This window comes from Schistocerca gregaria, chromosome 2 (genome assembly GCF_023897955.1).
Source record: "Schistocerca gregaria isolate iqSchGreg1 chromosome 2, iqSchGreg1.2, whole genome shotgun sequence".
Lineage (NCBI taxonomy): Eukaryota > Metazoa > Arthropoda > Insecta > Orthoptera > Acrididae > Schistocerca > Schistocerca gregaria.
In genome coordinates, this window is record NC_064921.1 from 62,829,902 (window position 1) to 62,850,246 (window position 20,345).

A 20,345-nucleotide genomic window follows, 5' to 3' on the forward strand; every position below is an offset into this window, starting at 1 on the left:
TCAATAGAATTATTCCTAATAAAACACTTCTACGTTCACACTAATCGTATGTTTGAGGACAGGTACAGCTTTTACTATTTCTTTTATAAAATAGCTGAATAAGCAAAATGTGGATATGGCCCTCTACTTGTCTCCATAAGGACGGAAGATCACGGTATCTTACATAAGAGTCCAGTATCCAAGCAATTTGTTACCCAAGCTCATCAGAACTATTCACACTCTCCACTACAGTAGCAACTCAAAATCATGCCGCTTATGTACCAAAAGATAATTCAAAGAGTTGCTTTTTATATATTGTTACACATTAGTAGATTTATTTACCTCTACAAGCATGTTTCCTCAAAGGGAAATAGGAATTCACCAGTTTTACCACAGCAGAGTAAATGAACGACATTTTTATCCATTGTGTATATTGCTTTTAACGACATGAATGATGCCTGTGTGCTATATCGTGTTTGGCTGGACAGTATATTTAATATGAGATGATAGTCCTACTTTACTGTGCCCAGGACGCTGACTTTGAAGTTGACACCGACAACTTTGGTGCATGTAAGTTTGGTGCCATTAATCAACATGCTGTACTGGTGCATTCGTTGTAAGTGGTCAAGTCTTTGCAATCCCTCTTCGATAATGTTTGACACCATGTGTTTGTAATTAGCGGTGCTGTGAATAGTGTAAAAATGTTGTTATATATCAAAGTGAAGTAATAAATTCGAATATTTGTGTCCTAAATACTAATTCCGTGTTTATATATTAAATATTTAGTGAGACGGAAACATGTCAGTTTTTAAGTACATTGATCGAAAATCATTACGTAAAATCTTAAAGCTAACCTCAAATTTAAAGGAGGTAAACCAGAAAACATAGTAAAATATGAATGTAATATAGTGTAGCCATATATCCTGTATGCCTGCCTATAGCTGTTTGATTTGTTATTATTGTCCCAAGTTTTTTCACGCTAGTAGATGACTTTTTTCTTTTACAGGATAGAAATGTTTTCTCATCATACGCCAAATATGCTGAACATAAAGAATTGGATCACATACGGAACATTGGCATCTCAGCACACATTGATTCCGGGAAGACAACTCTTACCGAGAGAATATTGTTTTATACTGGGCGAATCTCAGAGATGCACGAGGTATGTCAGAAAGCCGCCTCAGTTTCATTTAGAGGATTCTACAAACATCTCACTATATCCCAGGAATCCACACTGTTGTGTCGACGTTCTCCATGTGTACAGTCTTCTTTCTGTGTCCCTGTTTGCAAAAAAGTTCTTCCGTTTCATGTAGGTAAGGAAGTCCCTGAGTCCTCCAGTTCCAGGCCGCCGCCACCGCTTTCTCTTCTTATGTACGACATATTACTTCAGTATTTCGTCCATAAGATGCTCGTGAGCGTTAGATACCAAGTTAGCAGGTGAATATTTCGACTGTGAGGCGCAAACCTGTGGTATATCTATTTCATTGATCCGAGTGTGGTTAAATTGTTTAGAATGGAGCCACGCTTTTAATTTCCAGGCCTAACTGAACGATTAGAGAGTTTCATTTGTGGAGTACTGAAGCTCAAGTTTCCGGTACTGCCAGCAATTTTTGGCTTTAATAAAAAAAAACAATACTGCTCCAATGGATTGATGACATCATTAACATGGAGGAGACGTGACTTCAAGAAACATCTGATGGATGTTGTTGCTAATAACAAGAAACCATTAGCAACACAGAAACCATCAAAGTAATGTGGCTTCCACAGGCATGGGTTTATTTAGGTTTGCATATTCTTGTTTGTAAAGCCTCAATAATATCAGACCACAGTAGTAAAAATGGAGGTTTTCACCAGGGCCGTAATTGTAACTTTGAAATGTGTGGCGTGTGTTTGTGTAAAAAAGATATGTTAGTCATTACTGTCAAATTGAAAATAGCTTTTTATTGTTTGAGACATTTGTTGAGCCTGGAAACTCACAATTGACCCATCACTACCCAACCTAACCTGGGCCTCAGACTATATTTCAGATCAGTCTGTCCCCAAATACAACTGCTGGCAAAAACTCAATACAGAATGTCAGTGTCACAATCATCAATATACTAGACATATATTGTGAACTTGGAAATGGATAGTTACACAGAAATTGCTATCGTGGACTTTTGTAATGTAGCTTTATGGTTCCTAGCAGTTCTTTTGCAATTGCTGTTATACCTGATCTTTGTCATATATTTGCATAATATTAATTAAAGCTGTGAGGACTGGGCGCGAGTCGTGCTTGGGTAGCTCAGTTGGTAGAGCACTTGCCCGCGAAAGGCAAAAGTCCCAAGTTCGAGTCTCGGTCCAGCACACAGTTTTAATCTGCCAGGAAGTTTCATTCTATATATTTGCGTAGTTTGTTGCACAGTTTCACAGAGTGTGAATACAAAATTTTTTCACAGGTAAAAGGAAAAGATAATGTTGGTGCCACAATGGACTCTATGGAACTTGAAAGACAGAGAGGCATCACAATTCAATCTGCTGCTACATACACACTTTGGAAAGGATATAACATAAATATTATTGACACACCAGGTAAGAAGCTTTGTATTTATATTCATGATTTGATTGTAATAGAGAACTTTTGTCCCAAAATGTATTTTTCAACTTGTAGTTTAGAATGGTCAGCGTCTTTGGACACTTATCTTTATATAGGCTATTCATTTTTTGTTATGTTGAACAGTTGAGTTTCTGCCAGTTATACGTGTCTTTCTTGCATGCTATTTCAACTGCGTGACTCGCAGTCTTCTTCAGGTGCTGTCTGATACTGACTCCAGCGTGCAACGAGTCTGGTATTTATGCTTATGTTGTGCTAGGTGTTCCTCTGTGGTCTATGATGTATCCGGCACTCTTTTCTGTGGTATGTACCAACCAGTAGCAGCAACTGTATTGTTTTCTATTAGCCATGGCTGTTCTGAACACTGCACACATTTTGTGTTCTTGTCCATTGTCAGTCTTGCTGTATGGATTTCTGAGTGATGTCCAAGCCATGTTACACATTTTGCCTTTCAGTTGCCATTTAAGCCCCCTTGTGATCTAGGACATCCTGTTATTGTGGCATGCCATGTCATGCATTCTGTCTGAGGTCCGTGCCCACCAGGAGGGTCTGCCGTATTATTTTCAGGCTGCTGGTGTTCATATTGCTGCTCTTGACTCTGTAGAAAGTCCTCAGGTATTGGGTCTCTTGTCTGAGGTACTATTTCATGTGCATCCTTTGCTACATGTACTGAGCTGTTTTCTCTAACTCCACCTTTTATACCTATGTCCTGCAGGGTCTTGATTTTGCCTCTGTTGCGTCTTCAAAAGATAGGGTGCTGGGTTCCAGGCAGAGCTTAATCTCAATAGATTCTTCGATAATGCTGTCCTAATATCTCGATGTTTGTTTTAGAATCTTGGCATCTTTGGAGTCCGTAAAATGACTGAGTTCTAAACAGTGCCAGCAATCGCTGATATGGTTGTCTGTCTATCTCAATCCGATGTACCTTTGGTGTTCTTTGCACCTGATGTCAATGTTGCTAGTCATCTGGCCATTGTATGCCATACCACATTCTCATGGTATGTGGTAAAGGCCCAATTTCTGTAAACACAGGTCATCCTTAAAACTTCCTAGTAGAGCCTTAATCTTGATGGATGGGTGTAACGCACTCTTGATGTTATGTTTGAGGAGAACTCTGCTGATTTTGGCAGATGTGAACCCAACAATAGCAAATATGCAAACTCCTTGATTTCTTCTTGTATCTCTTCAGGTACCTCTGGTGTGGAAACAGGCCACAGTGTCTTTTGAACATCTTGAGAAGAGTATCCATTTTTGTAGAAGACAGATTGTAGGTGTTCTATCTCCATTGCCAAATAATGTCAGATGTAAAATCATCATCCCGAGAGCAAAATTTCACAATGATTACTACTCAAGGACATGTGTTCATCTTTCATATACCAAAGTAAATCTGTTTTTATTAAATATGACCTGCTCCAAATATTATTTACTGTACTTCATACAAGATGACGAACCTGGGCTGTAAATAAATAAGCAATAGAGTCAAATGGTAGTGTGCGCATTTGAAAAAAGGATACTCTTACAGAGATGCTCAAAAGACACTGCGCCCTGTCTCTCCAACAGAGGTTCCTGAAGAGGTACAAGGAGAAACAAAGAATGTTGTGTATTTGGCATATATTGGGCTGATATCTACCAAAATCAGCAGAATTCTCCTCAAACATAACACCAATAGCATGTTACAGCCACCCACCAATATTAAGGCTCTGCTAGGGATTGTGAAGGGTGACCTGGGATTACATAAACTGGGCTTTCACCACATACCATGAGAATGTGGTATGGCATACATCGGCCAGACGACTAGGACCATTGACATCAGCTGCAAAGAACACCAAAGGCACACCCGGCTCGGACAGGCAACCAAGTCAGTGATTGCTGAGCGTTGTATGGAACTCAGTCATTCCATTAGCTATAATGTTGCCAAGATTCTAACACAAACATCGAGATACTGGGACAGTGTTATCAAAGAACCTATTGGGATTAGGTCATGAAGTATCTCATTAACTGTGACACCGGTTTCCACTTGAGCTCTGCCTGGAACCCAGTGCTCGATTTTCTGAAGATGCGGTGGAGGCAACACCAAGATCCCAGAGGATACAGGCATAAAGGTGGAGACAGGGAAAAAAAACAGCTCAGTACATGTAGCAAAGGTTGCATGTTAGATGGTACCTCAGACAGCATACCGGAGGATGTTCTGTCGAGTCTCGAGCAGTAATTTGAACACTATGAGCCTGTAAACAACCCTACAGCCATTCCTGGTGGGCATGGACCTCAGACGGAATGTCCCACGCAGCATGTCCTAGATCACATGAGATCATAAATGACAAGTCAGAAGCTAAAATGTCTAACACGCCTTGGACATCATTTAGAACTCCATATAGCAAGATTGAGCAATGGATAATAACCACAAAGTATACACAGAGCATTTGAAGCAGCCACAACTAGATGGAAACACTACAATTGCTGCTAATGGTGGGTGCATACTGCAGACAGAGCACCTGACACTACATGGACCATAGGCAGAGCGACTAGCACAACATGGCATAAATACCGGGCACGTTCCAGGCTGGAATCAGATAGTATCTGAAGAAGGCTGCAAGTCACACAGCTGAAGTATCATGCAAGAAAGGTGCAAATAACAGGCAGAAATCAGATTGTTCAATATGACAACACCTCACCAGGAGAGAATGAAGAATTATTTATTATAGTTTAAAATTTTTTCTCATTTATCCTTCCCAAACTTCCTTAAATTATGTAACTGGTGTAGAGCCTTAATTAAATATGCTGTCCAATATGGACATAATAGTTAAATTTTGATTATCAGGATGCTATTTTACATCTACGTCTATATTTCGAATGCTTATGGTGTGTGGTGGAGGGTACGTATGATATAGCTGTGATTTCAACCCCTTTCCTTTGCCATTCATGAATCTCTCGTGCAGGTCCGGGGGCTAGAATACGCCCAAGGTATTCCTGCCTGTTGTAAGAGGCAACTAAAAGGAGTCACACCCATTTTGGCCTTTATGTGATGGTCCCCTGTGGGGTTTATCCTCCTTTTTTCAAAATTTTCCTGAACAGCAAGCCAATTTGGGGAAGGGCATCTTACATGGTGCATCGTGTCCATTGTGCATTGAGATCTTCCGCCCACTTTCTTGTTGTTGCATTGCAGTGTCCCCCCCACCCCCCACCCGTCATTCTCCATCTCTTTTCACCATGCACTATGCAGTGTCACTTTTTGTGCCAACAATGACCATGGACTTCTTTGCACCTCATATCCAGCACGTTAGCCAGACCATTGTGGTGGGGCCACCATGTACCCTGTTGGTTGTAGCCCCCTGACAACAGAGATCGATCCGTTAACTCCCCACGTATGCTGAGGAGTAGATGCCTGTCACCCTGGGGCATCTGGACTCTTGGCAATGGCCATCCTGCCAGGTGGCCTTTGCTGCGGCTGGGTGGCACCTGTGGGGAGGGCACCTGGTTGGAGTGGATGGCATCAGGGCTGGTGACACGCCATGAAGCATAGTACGTCATCTCAAGCTGGTGATCTGCCACCAGCAGTCTCTAAGCAGGCAAAGTCTAACTACAATGCTAAGAAATATGATTCCAAGTCATTCCCCTCCCTGGCTACACCATGGGAGGAATGCCAGGCTAAGGATGGCAGTGAAGTTTATTTGCCACAGTACCTTGTATGCTCGAGAGTTGATGGGGAATCTTTCATGTCCAAGAAGCCTCAGTTTTTTATGGAGCATTTGGAGGACAAGATTAGGGATGTGGAGGTCTTGTCCAAAATGCGCTCTGGTTCAGTTTTGATAAAAGCAGTACCCTCTCTCCAGACATGGGCATTACTCGCTTGTGACAAGTTGGGGGGGGGGGGGGGGTGTTTCTGTTACCATAACAGCCTAAATATGATCCATGGGGACCTCCTTTTGCGGTCTGATGACGAGCTGCATGCCAGTTTAGAGCGGCGAATTGTTTATTTTGTCTGGCACGTCCTTCGGGGTCCGAGGCATAACCAGGTTGCCACCGGTGCCTTCATCTTGGCCTTAGAGAGTGACACATTGCCCAAGAAGGTTAAGGTGATGGTCTACCGCTGTGACGTCAAGCCATATATGCCTCCCCCGATGCTGTGCTTTAATTGCTGGAAGTTCGGCCATATGTCTTCCGGCTGTACTTTCAGCCCCGCCTGCCATCTGTGTCAAGTGTGGAGAGAATCATTCACCTTGCTTGCCAGACTGCAGGATTTTACACAAAGAGAGGGAAATCATGGAATATAAGACCCTGGACTGACTGACCTACACTGAGGCTAAGAGGAAATTTGAGTGCCTACATCATGTGGCCATGACCACCTCACATGTTGCTGCTACAAGAACAATTGTCGCTCCATCAGTTCCTCAAATTTCTGTCACCTCTCAGAACTGGGAGACTACACCTGCCCCGTTGAGAAGTGGGGGGCACTTCCCTCCCTGTTGGTCCCGCACCACCTACTTCAGGAGCAACATCCCCCATCCATCAGGGATTTCAGTCCCCACTTCTGAGCTAGAGAATTGTAAGGCTTCCTCGGCTCCTCTCACCATGAAGGGGTACCTTGGGTCACTCCCTTCCCATGTTTCTTCTAATAGGAAAGACGGTCATCCTCAGTCCCGGAGACTGATTCAGTGAAGTCCTCCCAGCCAGGCAAACCCAAGGAACGGCTCGAGAAATCGAAAAAAAGACCCCCAATAACAAGGAACTTGTGGTGACACCCACACCACCGCTACCTAAAAGCTCTGCGTCTGCGGATGGGTGGAGATTCTGGCGTCGGCTGAGGACCTGGATGTGACCGGACCCTCAGACACAATGGATATAGACTGCTTAGGCAAAAAGCCTCATTGAATGTTCAATGCCTTCCCAGTCACGATGATGTCATCCTCCAGTGGAATTGTGGCAGTTTTTTCCACTGCCTGCCTGAGCTGTGGCAGCTTTTAAGCTTTACACTTGCTTTCTGCATTGCCCTCCAGGAAACCTGGTTCCCGGCAATGCGAGCTCCTGCACTCCACCACTATAAAGTATAATACAGGAACTGTAGTGACTGTAATCGAGTGTCAGGTGGAGTTTGTGTTTTATGTCCTAAACTCAGTCTGTAGTGAAACTGTGCTCCTTCAAACCCTTCTTGAAGCTGTGGCTGTAAGAATTCACACTACGCGGGAAATAACTGTCTGCAGTGTATATCTTCATCCAGATTGTGGACCGAGCGAGGTGGCGCAGTGGTTAAACACTGGAGTCGCATTCGGGAGGTCGAAGGTTCAATCCCGCGTCTGGACATCCCGATTAAGGTTTTCCGTGATTTCCCTAAATCGCTCCACGCAAATGCCAGGATGGTTCCTTTCAAAGGGCACGGCTGACTTCCTTCCCCGTGCTTCCCGATGAGACCGTTGACCTCGCTGTCTGGTCTCCTTCCCCAAACCAACCAACCATCCACATCGTGCAGTATCCCTAAATGTATTAGCTGCACTGGTTGATCAACTCCTTAAACCTTTCCTACTTTTGGGAGATTTTAATGCCCACAACCACTTGTGGGTGACACTGTGCTTACTAGCTGAGGCGGAGATGTCAAAACTTTATTGTCCCAGTTTGACCTTTGTCTCTTAAATACTGGGGCCGCCACACATTTCAATGTGGCTCGAGGTAGTTAATAGGTCGCTGATTTATCAGTTTGCAGCCCAGGACTTCTCCCATCTATCCACTGGAGAGCACATGACGATCTGTGTGGTTGTGACCACTTCCCCACCTTCCTGTCACTGCCCCAGCATCAGGCCCACGGATGCTTGCCCAGATGGGCTTTAAACAAGGCAGACTGAGAAACTTTCACCTCTGATGTCATTGTTGACTCTTCCCCCACATGGTAACATTGATGTGATGGTTGAGCATGAGACAATCACAATTGTTTCTGTGGCAGAAAAAGGAATCCTTCGCTCTTTAGGGTGCCCCCAGTGATAGACAGTCCCTTGGTGATCGCTGAAAGTCGCTGAGGCAATTACAGAGTGTCTGCAAGCTCTACAGTGACATAAGCGGCGCCCTTCCCTAGAGCATCTGATAGATTTTAAGCAGCTCTGTGCCTTTGTACACCAGCTTATAAAATGACGGAAATATGAGAGTTGGGATAGGTATGTGTCGACCATTGGGTGCCAGATGTCACCTTCCCAAGTCTGGATGAAGATCAGTCTTTTTGGGTACCGACCCCAACAGGTGTCCCTGGCGTTACCATCAATGGCGTGATATGTACCGACGCAAACGCGATGGAAAGGAAAGTCCTCTTGTTCACTACAGGCCACGGTGAACCTTACAATGCCCCATTTACAGTGTGGGATCTCCTCAGCAAACTTGCACATTGCCCTGACACAGCTCCTGGGCCACATCTGATCCACTGTCAGGTGATTAAACATCTCTCGTCTGACTACAAGCTCTATCTCATTGTCATTTTCAACTGGATTTGGGGCGATGGTGTCTTTCCATCACAATGGCAGGAGAGCACCATTGTTCTGGTGCTCAAACTAGGTAAAAACCCACTTGATGTGGTTGGCTACTGGCCCATCAGCCTCACCAACGTTCTTTGCAAGCTGCTGGAACATATGGTGTGTCAGTGGTTGGGTTGGATTGGGTTGGGTTCTGGAGTCACATGGCCTACTGGCTTCATGTCAGGGCAGCTTCCGCCAGGGTCACTCTACAACTGATAATCTTGTGTCCCTCAAGTCTGCCATCCAAACAACCTTTCCCAGATGCCAACACTTGTTTGCTGCCTTTTTTGATCTACGCAAAGCGTATGACACCACCTGGCGACATCATATTCTTGCCACATTATATGGGTGGGGTCTCTGAGGCCCACTCCAGATTTTTATCCAGAATTTCCTGTCGCCCCATAGTGTCGGTGTCCAAGTTGCTGCGTCCCATAGTTCCCCCCATATTCAGGAGAATGGCATTCCGCAGGTCTCCGTATTGAGTGTTTCTTTATTTTTAGTGGCTATTAATGGTCTAGCATCAGCTGTAGGGCCATCGGTCTCACTTTCTCTGTACACAGATGACTTCTGCATTTCATACTGCTCCTCCAGTACTGGTGTTGCTGAGTGGCACTTATAGGGAGCCATTCACAAGGTGCAGTCATCATTCTAGCCCACGGCTTCCAGTTTTCAGCTGCAAAGTCATGTGTAATGTACTTCTGTCGGCATCGTACCATTCATCCGGAACCAGAACTTTACCTTATCGGTTCTTATGACTGGTTCTTGATACCCAATTGACTTGGCTACCTCACCTTTGTCATCTTAAGCAGAAGTGCTGGCACCTCCTCAATGCCGTCCACTGCACCAACTGGGGTGCAGATCACTCTATGCTGCTGTAGCTCTACAGAGCCATTGTTCAGCCTCGCCTTGACCGTGCAAGTCTGGTTTACATTTCGGCGGTGCCCTCAGCGTTGCATTTACTCTACTCAGTGCACCTCTGTGGTGTCCGCTTTGCGATGGGAGCTTTCAGAATGAGTCCGGTGCCCAGTGTCCTGGTGGAGGCCAGAGTCCCTCCATTGCAGATCCAATGTGCACAACTGCTTGCCAGTTATGTTGCACACATTCGTAGTTCTCCTGAGCATCCGAATTACCGTCTCCTTCTCCCACCCATGGCTGTTCATGTCCCGCATCGGCAGCCCAGGTTAGGGCTAACAATTGCAGTTCACATGTGTTCCCTTCTGTCTGAACTGGAGTCCTTCCCTTTACCGCCTCCCATCCAGGTCCGTCCGCATACACCTCCATGGTGTACACCTAGGCCGCAAATTCGTCTGGACCTGACGCATGACCCTAAGGACTCACTTACTCCTGCCACTCTCCGCTGTCACTTCCTCTTGTTCTTGATGTGTTCCGAGGCTCTGAAGTAGTTTACACCGACGGCTCTATGGCTGACGGTCATGTTGGCTTTGCCTACTCCACAGATGCCATTTTCAACAGCATTCCTTGCCCGATGACTGCAGTGTATTCACCGCAGAGCTGGTGGCTATCTCTCACGCACTTCAGTGTATCCATTCATGCCTCGGGGAATTGTTTCTTCTGTGTACTGACTCTTTGAGCAGCCTACAAACTATCGACCAGTGCTACCCTTGGCATCCTTTGGTAGCCGTCCAAGAATCCAACTATGCCCTGGACCGGTCCTGTCTTTCAGTGGTGTTTGTGTGGATCCCAGGACGCACTGGCATCCCAGGCAATGAACTTGCTGGCAGGGTGGACAAACAGACTACGCGGAAACTGCTTCTGGAGATGGGCATCTCTGAACCTGTCCTGTGTTCTGACTTACACCATAAGGTCTTTCAGAGACGGAATGGCATAACAGTTCACACAACAAACTGCATATCATTAAGGAGAATGTGTGGAAGACTTCCATGCGGGCCCTCACAGGGAATCAGTTGTCTTCTGCCGGCTCCTCATTGGACATGCTTGGGTGACCAACGGTTACCTCCTGTGGTACCCGTTTCACAGTGGCCCATGTTCTGGTGCACTGTCCCACTTTGACTGTCCAGCGACAAAATCTTGGGTTACCAGTCTCAGTGCTGCTAACTTTATCTGACAGCGCCTCATGGGCTGATTTAGTTTTATGTTTTATTCATGAGGGTGGGTTTTATCATTTGATCTAAGTTTTAGCACATGTCTTTTGTCCCTCTGTGTCCTCCACACTAGTGCTTCTAGGGATTAGGTTTTAATGTGTTGCAGAGTGGCTACCTTCTCCTTTTTTATTCTCATGGTCAGCCAGCCATGGTAATCAGCTTTTTTTGTTTTAATCTCTACACCCAATTTCTTCTGTTTCTCTGGTTTTCTTATCGCCTTTTGTCCATTTAGATGTCTGTTGCCCTTCATTGTTGTTGTGATTTTTCCTTTCATTCTCTTTTGAGTTGTCAGTCTCGTTTATTTTATTCTCACACTTGTGGCATTGTTTTATTTGGAACAAGGGATGGATGACCTCTTACTTTGGTCCATTTCCCCCTCTTTTAAACCAACCAACCATCCATTCATGAATGGTACATGGGGAGAAAGTATGTCACCAATACTGCATATGAGGTCTAGTATTTTTGTTTCTCTCGTCATGTGGTTTCGTGCGAGACTTGTGTAGGCGAAGTAATATGTTGCCGGGCTGTTCTTGGCATGCACAGTATTGGAATTTGAACATCAATCACTTCCATGAGGGAAAACTCAACTCTTGTAGCATCAGCTACTATTTCCATTATGCTTTTGCACTTACAAAATGACAGTGACAAACTGTGCAGCTCTTGTAATCTTCCCCGAGTCCAGCATTAACATTAACTAGTAAGGGTTCCAGATTAATAAGCAACACTCAAGAATTGGGAAGTGGTTAAATCAATCTTCCAAATTCTTTTGTGCGTGAAATACCTTTTCTTAGGTTTCTTTCAAGGAATCTCTCTTTGGGGCATCAATGTTCCCTACAACCAGTTTTATTGGGTCATTCTTTCATAGTATGTTCAATTCTTTCATAGTATGTTCAAGATGAAGATGATATATCTTTTACACCTATAACTGCTTTATTGCATGAATGCCTTAGGTGTTGTACTCTTATTCTGTTTAGGTTGGAAAGTGCAGAAGAAAGGCAACTCCTTTGGCTATCAAGCTGATCTGTAACAGGCAATAAAAAAGAAGTGTTTTAGTGTGTTGTGGCATGTATGCATAATAGCATGACTCTGATACGAGTATATAAGCACAAACCTGGAGGCAAGAGATTAGTGTGGCATTTGTATCTTTCTGACATGCATGCGGTAAATGCAGAAGTGTTAACTATGGTAACGTTATTACCAAATGCATTCAAACAGGATCAATGTATTATTAGTCTTTTCCTGGCAGCCAAAGGCCAAACACTAGTAGACATTCATCAGAGAATGAAAAATGAATATGGGGCAGCATATCTGCCACAATACCACTATCGTGGCGTGGAATGGTGCACCCATCACAAATGCTGTAACCCAGAAGTTACGCCAACTCAAGAGGGAAACAATACAGTGCCCGTCGTTAGTCCTGATCTCATCGTGTATGATTATCATGCCTCTGATCCCTGTTGGATGACTATGATGTGTAGCAGCCAGCCAACAGAAAATATGTTATGCTTTTTAGCAGCTAGAAACAACTTTAATGAAGCATATCTGACGTAAATGGAGAATCACAGCTTGTGGAGACTTTAATACTAATCTTAAAAGAATTATGAACTCAGTGGCCTTTGTTTTACAATTCTCTGAGTTCAGATTTTCTTCTCTTGGCTTTAGTTCATGCAATTTGAATGAACTCAAAATATTGTATGGGTCATATTATCCAAATTAGTGTAGCTTTGTTTCTTGTAATAACACATGCAACAATGTAGCCCACTTTCTTGTATATAATTTATTATCCAGTTTCCTTTATATTCATCATCAATTTATTCCTTTTGCTGATTAATAGGTCACGTGGACTTTACTGTTGAAGTGGAACGTGCCCTCAGAGTTCTTGATGGGGCAATACTGGTCTTGTGTGCTGTAGGTGGCGTGCAGAGCCAGACCCTAACTGTAAACAGGCAAATGAAACGTTACAGTGTACCCTGCATCGCGTTTATAAACAAACTTGACAGGATGGGAGCAAATCCAGTCAGAGTTCTCTCACAAATAAGGTAAATAAGGTAATTATCTAACAAGACCGCAACATAAAAAGATAGCTGTACTGAATTCATCCGCATTGTAATTGTTTTCAGAAACACTAAACAGAAAAAATGCCTTGAAAACTTATTGCATAGTTCATTTTATTAATTTTTTTATATTATATTTCATCTAATTTCTTGTCAGTTTTATTACTACTCTTATGTTGACTATCTGTAAACACAATTCAGTGAGTGATGTAGTTCATCAGTTTATTGGCATACAGTTCTGTGGAGGTTGTTGTTATCAAGGAAGAGTTAAATCACTAGGAACACAATTGATCACCCCAGAATGCTCACAACACTCGTGGATATGCGATTAATGAACATGTGCCCCTGAGACTTCACCATGGTCTGCTACTTCCATTACTCTTTCTGCATTTCGAGTCTAACCTATGACCATCCTCTTCCTCCCCTAAGGGGCTTAACCAGTAATTGTAGTGCTGCATCCTCCATAAGCATAGCCCCTGTTCATGTTTCAGCAAACACTGTAGGATGCAATGGCAGAACACTGAGTTTCATATAGAATAGGGCTCTTGGTGTAACCATTTGGGTTGTAGGGAAGTACAAATGTGTATTAAAAAAGAACATTAACTTCAAGATGTGCTATGTAGTGATAAGGGGAATGACTGTTGTTGCAAAATGATCATTAACTGGAAACCTCTGGGAAGTCCTCTACATGTGAGTTGTATAAAATTTAACCAGGCAACTAGGGCTCTACAGGTATAGACTTTATAAATCTTTGGCTGCTACTTAACATCATATTAAATAATAACTTCTTATGTGCACATGTGAGAACATACAATTTTCTTTCTCTTTCTTGTAAAACATAAAAGCGAATAATAAACAAGGGAACATCAAAGGCAAAGAATAACAGCATTCAAATAGTTATTGTTTTTTTATGCTGACTGCTGAACTGTGCATAACTGTTTATTTATTTTGTATATCTTCCCTTTCCCACGCAGCCCTCTCCCAGTAGAGCGGAGTTCCAGGTATGTGTGGAAAAATGTATCGGACCTTCTGACCTGCCCTTTTATAAATCACTGGTTTTGTGTCTTGTTCTTCTGCTGCCATATCTTCCACCAGATTTGATTTATTTGCTGTTCTGGAAGATGCTTGCTCCTATTCTGGCACCATATTCCGCTGTGAGTCTTGTACGTCTTCATGCTTTAAGTCTACCAGCAGTAAATGAGCAGGCCTCGATCGACTAACGGAGCACCGGTTTATTGTAAACCTGGAGCTTCATTGTGTGTGCCTTACATTGCTATACTTTATAAAGTCCAGTCTGCAATGGGCCTCTTACTGTGTTGGTTCGTAACACCACGTGTGAACACTTGCTTAAGTCTCTGTGCACAAATGGAGTGTCACCATGCCATTTCAGCTGTTGTGGCTGGAGATTAGCCAGCTGTTCTTTAACCCCCCTTCAATAAATGCAGTAAGCCAGTCTAACTCTTACACTCTTCAAAGAACTCACTAGGAAGGTGCAAGACTTCTCCGTGCGGAAGCTCTGCTGTGGATGCCCCTAGGTCGGGTTTGAAAACAGTGCACAGACCCAATAACACCAGTGGCAGTGCTGTAGACTGTAATCTTCCCTCTCCTACTTCATTGCTGCTAGCGTTCACTATGGTAAAATCTTTTCTGAAAATTTAACAGGAGTAAGATTACAATAGACTTTTTAGTTTACTTATCCTTTTCTTGTAGACTTAGCTCCAGTTTTCTAACTGAGATTTTCACTCTGCAGTGGAGTGTGCGCTGATATGAAACTTCCTGGCAGATTAAAACTGTTTTAATCTGCCCACAGTTTTAATCTGCCAGGAAGTTTTGTATCAGCGCACACTCCACTGCAGAGTGAAAATCTCATTCTGGAAACATCCCCCAGGCTGTGGCTAAGCCATGTCACCGCTATATCCTTTCTTTCAGGAGTGCTAGTTTTACAAGGTTTGCAGGAGAGCTTCTGTTAAGTTTTGAAGGTAGGAGATGAGGTACTGGCAGAAGTAAAGCTGTGAGGATGGGGCGTGAGCCGTTCTTGGGTAGCTCAGTTGGTAGAGCACTTGCCCACGAAAGGCAAAGGTCCCGAGTTCGAGTCTCGGTCCGGCACACAGTTTTAATTTGCCAGGAAGTTTCTTAGCTCCAGTTGTCCTTGTCTAGGGGTCTGATCCTTCAAGCTGAAGCTGAAATTCTAACATTTTAGGTTCTCATCGTTGTACATTAATTTATTTTCTCACATTTTAATATATCACACAGTCTCTTAAATTTTCACATTAACAAAGCCGAAATTACAATGTTTGCCCAAATACAAAAAATGCCTCTAATCACATCAGAGGCATGCTTACTACTACTTCACTCTGTGGTAATAACACTATTCCAAAGGATTTACAATTTTTCTTGACGAATGAATTTCTGTTACATTCGATTATTATTACATAAATGAATCCAGAAATAAACATAGTAAGCAGTACTTGATTGCATAATTAATAATAGAAATTTTAATTGTGTCAAATGTGTTCAGGGGAAAAAAATTGAGTGTACATTCATAGCTAGTATATATCAGTTGTAGCAATGAAAGAAAAGTAATTCCTTTTCATAAATTTTAGCTCGAAATGTAACATATTGTGTATAAAATTATATGAATTTTTTCAGATAAACAGCAGAGATAATACTGACCTGTTCAAAATTCAAAAAATATTACTGGTATTGACTACTACTGTTGAGGAAAAGTAATGCTAGAGGAGGATGTCCCTATAGGAGACCAACTGTCACCATGGCACATCAATGCAACTTTAAGTGTTCTGCGCCATTGCTATCATTGCTTTACTTTCTGGATGATAACTTGTTCTATGGTGACATCAGAGTCCACAAATGTTTATCAGTTCAAAAAATAATGAGGATTTGAACTGACAATCCTAGTCAGTCATGACTCGTACTGGGCATCCAAATCTTGCTACCTGTGTCACCAAGAAATTTCGACTTTGTCTCTGCTGATATGTCTTGAATTGATATGGTTTCTGCCCACCTTGTAAGCCTGTCAGTTGCTGCTAGCAGATAACAGTAATGTTTAGGCACCAAAGATGTTGAGGTGCACGTGTTCAAAACGACCAGATGGTTCATCAGAGTACCCCACTGGTTTTTCACATGACATCCCACATTACAATGTTGACAGGCAGAGCATGCCTGTGTCCACCTTCAACACTTATTCCTAACTCCAGGCCAAACAAAGCATTCCATCAGCAACTTGTTCATGTACCTGGGTGAGCCAAATTGTATATGCTTTTGAATATCTCGCACCATAAACGTTCAGAAATGAACAGTCTATGTCTTTCTTGTGAGGTATCTCATATATTTTAATTTCATCACCTTCCTGACACATTTCTGCAGTCTCAACCCTGTGGAGGTACTCTGCCAAAAAACGTGAAGTTGTATGTCTTCTCTTTACTCTCTTGCCCACCTCGCATAATCCACAGAATTGGTTCTCGCCGCAACACTTGAGAAATAGTTCGATACAATATTCCCTGCTCCTTTTTACACGATATAAGCCAATGGTGAACAGGCTTATGTACTCTGTCTGAACTGCCTAACTGACAGAGTGTCTGTATGCTTGCTGAACGCAAAGCAGAGCGGTTTGTGATATGTGAACACTGAAAATGGTCAACCATCACCAAAGGCCAAAAGTGCCTTTTTGCCTTGTATTCTGTAGTAACACAATTCACATTTCCCTCGCACTTCACCTAGTGTAGACCGGGAACTGTCTGCTAGACCTGCCCGATGTGAACTGACTGGGCACGGCCCGTGCTGCCTGAGTTGTTCTGCCGGCAGAGGGTGTGGCCGAATTCTCGCGTGCCCTCTGATGGACAGGACTTTACTTGCGGCAATTACTGTCCGTGATGCGCCGTGCCGATGTGCGCCTCCCGCAGTCTTTCTGGTGGCTACTGCACTCCTCCTCCTTCGGGGGGTGAAGCCAATGTGATCCACTGCGTCGGAAGGTGGACTGTCATGCAGTAGCAATGACCTCCACATCCATTGGAAGGCTGGAGTCGCGGGATCTGCCAACCCTCGAGCTGGAACCTTCGAATACGGTCAGAAGTGACCCACACGAAGAGGCCTCCGTCGTCCCACCACCGGAGATCAGAACAGAACGGGCCACAAGCCGTAGAACTCCGGATCACGGTCCGCCACGGGAGGGGCAAGACCCAGTGGTGAGGACGATGGGGAAGGGACGACCACAGGTGAACCAGCCTCCTAAGAAACCAGGTCTGCGAGGGGGGGTCAGTGGGTGGGTGCTCAAGTGTGGACTTGTTGATTTTTGTGAGAGCATACCTCCTGGTCACCCGCCTGCAAGGTGTAGAGCCGGCGGCCGTTGCGGTGCAGGACCACCGCCGGTATCCAACATGGATTGTGACCAAACTCACATGCCCAGACCAACATACCCGGTGGAAAGCCGGGTACCCCATTTTGTGAAGACTGGCGAGGACCAGGCCGGAGGAGGTGCAGCAGAGTCTAGGTTGACACCTGTGGAGGAGCTCTGCGGGGCTGCGTTCTCCCATCGGTGTGGTCCAGTATGCCGTCAGGAAAAACGTCAATGCCTCCTCCGCAGGAAATTCGTGCACATACTTTTTCATCTGCTTCTTAAATGTGCGCACCATGCGCTGGGCTTCCCCATTCGATTCTGGATGAAAGGGGGGAGAGCAAATGTGCCGAATACCGAAGTGCCTACAAAAATCTTGGAAGGTCTGCGAAATAAACTGAGGTCCATTGTCTGATACCAGGGTTACTGGCAGACCTTCCACAGAAAAGATTTTTGCTAGTGCCTGGATTGCAACTTCCGAAGTGGTTGAGGAGCAGCGAACCACATATGGGAATAGGGAATAAGCATCAATGACAATGAGCCAAAAGCCATTGAGAAAAGCGCCTGCAAAATCTATGTGAACACATTCCCATGCCTGGGTTGCAGGCAGCCATGAAGAGAACGATGACCTGGGTGACACCTGTTGGCTTGCACACTGGGAACAGGCAGCCACCAAGTGCTCAATTTCTCTGTCAATACCAGGCCAGTACACATGTCTGCGAGCCAAGGTTTTAGTACGGGAAACACCCCAGTGCCCCTCATGTAATAACGTGAGGACCTCCCTCCGCAAACTTCAGGAACAACCACACGAGGAACTGTATCATTGGTAGCCAGAAGGAGAACTCCTTCCAAGACTGAGAGGCGGTCTCGTAGAACAAAATAATTATGAAGAGGGTCCGAGGCCTGACCTGGAGGTCGGGACAACCACCCCTGCTGTACGAGGCGAACTACTTGCTGGAGAACCGGGTCACCTGCCGTTTCCCTGACGACTCTAGAACTAGTGATCGGGGAGCCATCAACTGCATGGCAGGACGCCACATCCAAATGAAAACACATAATCTCCTCCCGATCGAACTTAGGATCCGGGCCCACCGGAAGATGGGAAAGAGCGTCGGTAGGGCGAAAATGAATGTCATAATGGTACTTAGAGAGGAACAAGGCCCAGCGCTGCAGTCTGTGGGCCGCCCTATCCGGAATCTGAGAGGCGGGGCCAAATAACGATATTAATGGCTTATGGTCAGTGATTAACTGAAACTTCGTGCCATACAAGAAAGGGTGAAGCTTGGTAACAGCATAGATAATGGCCAAAGCCTCTTTTTTCCACCTGGGAGTAATGGGCCTGCTCGTAGCCAAACAAGGCACTGACATGAGGAAGCCCTTCAGTGAGGTGAACGCTCCCTCGCATGCAGGCGACCAATCAAAAGGAACACCCTTGTGCAGAAGGCAGTACACGGGGCGGGCTATGGTGGAAGCCCTGGGAATGAACCGGTGGTAATAGGCCATCTTACCTAAAAAAGCTTGTAACTCCTTCAGCAAAGCGGGCTGTGGAAGGTCGACGATACCTTGGACCAAACTTCCTAGCCGCTGGACGCTGTGCCGAGAGATGGTGTATCCCACATACTCAATGGACGGTTGGAAGAAGTTCGACTTACGCAGGTTGCAACGCAGGCCCACGGACCTGAATTTGAGAAAGAGGGTTCGAAGGTTGTGCAAGTGTTCCTCGTGCTGCGGCCTGTGACAATTATGTCGTCCAGGTAATTAATACAATGAGGGATTGTCGACGTCACGTGCTCAAGATAACGCTGAAATATCGCCAGGGTACTGGATATTCCGAAGGCCAACCTCTGGTATTGGTAAAGGCCAACTTTAGCAATGTGTCCTTTTTTATTACATTTGCGACAAACGGCCCAACGCTGGGGGCACTCTGACCGATCATGATGTATATAGAACAACGCACAGGACGTTAACAGGGGCCGGCGGCCGGAACTCTGTTTACGCGCCGTGCAGGAGCAGCTGTAACGACCAGATTGTACCGCTCGCATGTTGTCCACCCCGGTCACAGTGGACGCGGCAATGCCACCCTGAACCACCGCGATGCCGCACCATACTTCCAGCTGTTGACCTGCGGTGTGAGCAATAGACAAGATTTCCTCAAGGGAAGGGTCTTCCAACTGCAGGGCCCATTGCCGGACCTCCCGATCAGGGGCTGAACGAATAATGACGTCGCGCACCACAACGTGGGCATACGACTCTCACGACTGCTCCATGACAACATGACACTTGCGACTAAGACCACGCAGTGTAGCGGCCCACGCCTGCATTGTTTCTTGCATTGATAGAACTCGACCCTAGCCGCCACAACATGTGTGCGGCGGCGATAATATGAAGACAGCAGTGAACACAATGCATCAAAAGACAAGGACGAAGGTTCCTGCAATGTCGCTAGCTGCCACAAAACTTGATACAGAGGGAGATATCCAAGACAAGGAAAGAGTACGACATACCTCTGTATCGGCAACATGAAACACCTGGAAATGCTGCTGAAGCCGAAGTTCATATGCGTCCCAATCCTCCGCCGTCTTGCATACGGGGGAAAGGGAGGAAGGAACGGCGCTGGAGCAGACTGCGTGGAGAGCAACGCCGGGAGCATTTGTTTCATGGTTGCCATGAGCGCCGTCTGCTGCTCAACCAAAACTCGCACTAAATCCTCCATGCCATGGATAAGCTGCGAATGCGGAACAACGACCAACACGC

At 44.9% G+C, this 20,345-nt stretch overlaps 1 protein-coding gene across 1 annotated transcript in view; it reads left to right on the plus strand.

Annotated features, from left to right (window-relative positions):
- Positions 1-588: 588 nt before the first annotated feature.
- The window catches only part of LOC126336328 (elongation factor G, mitochondrial), a 92,509-nt gene continuing 72,752 nt past the window's right edge, over positions 589-20,345 (plus strand). Inside the window, exons 1-4 of the mRNA XM_049999892.1 lie at positions 589-849; positions 986-1,141; positions 2,418-2,550; positions 13,021-13,225. Coding sequence (XP_049855849.1) covers positions 778-849; positions 986-1,141; positions 2,418-2,550; positions 13,021-13,225 — 566 coding nt within the window. The 5' untranslated portion in view covers positions 589-777. The remainder of the gene's footprint in view (positions 850-985; positions 1,142-2,417; positions 2,551-13,020; positions 13,226-20,345) is intronic.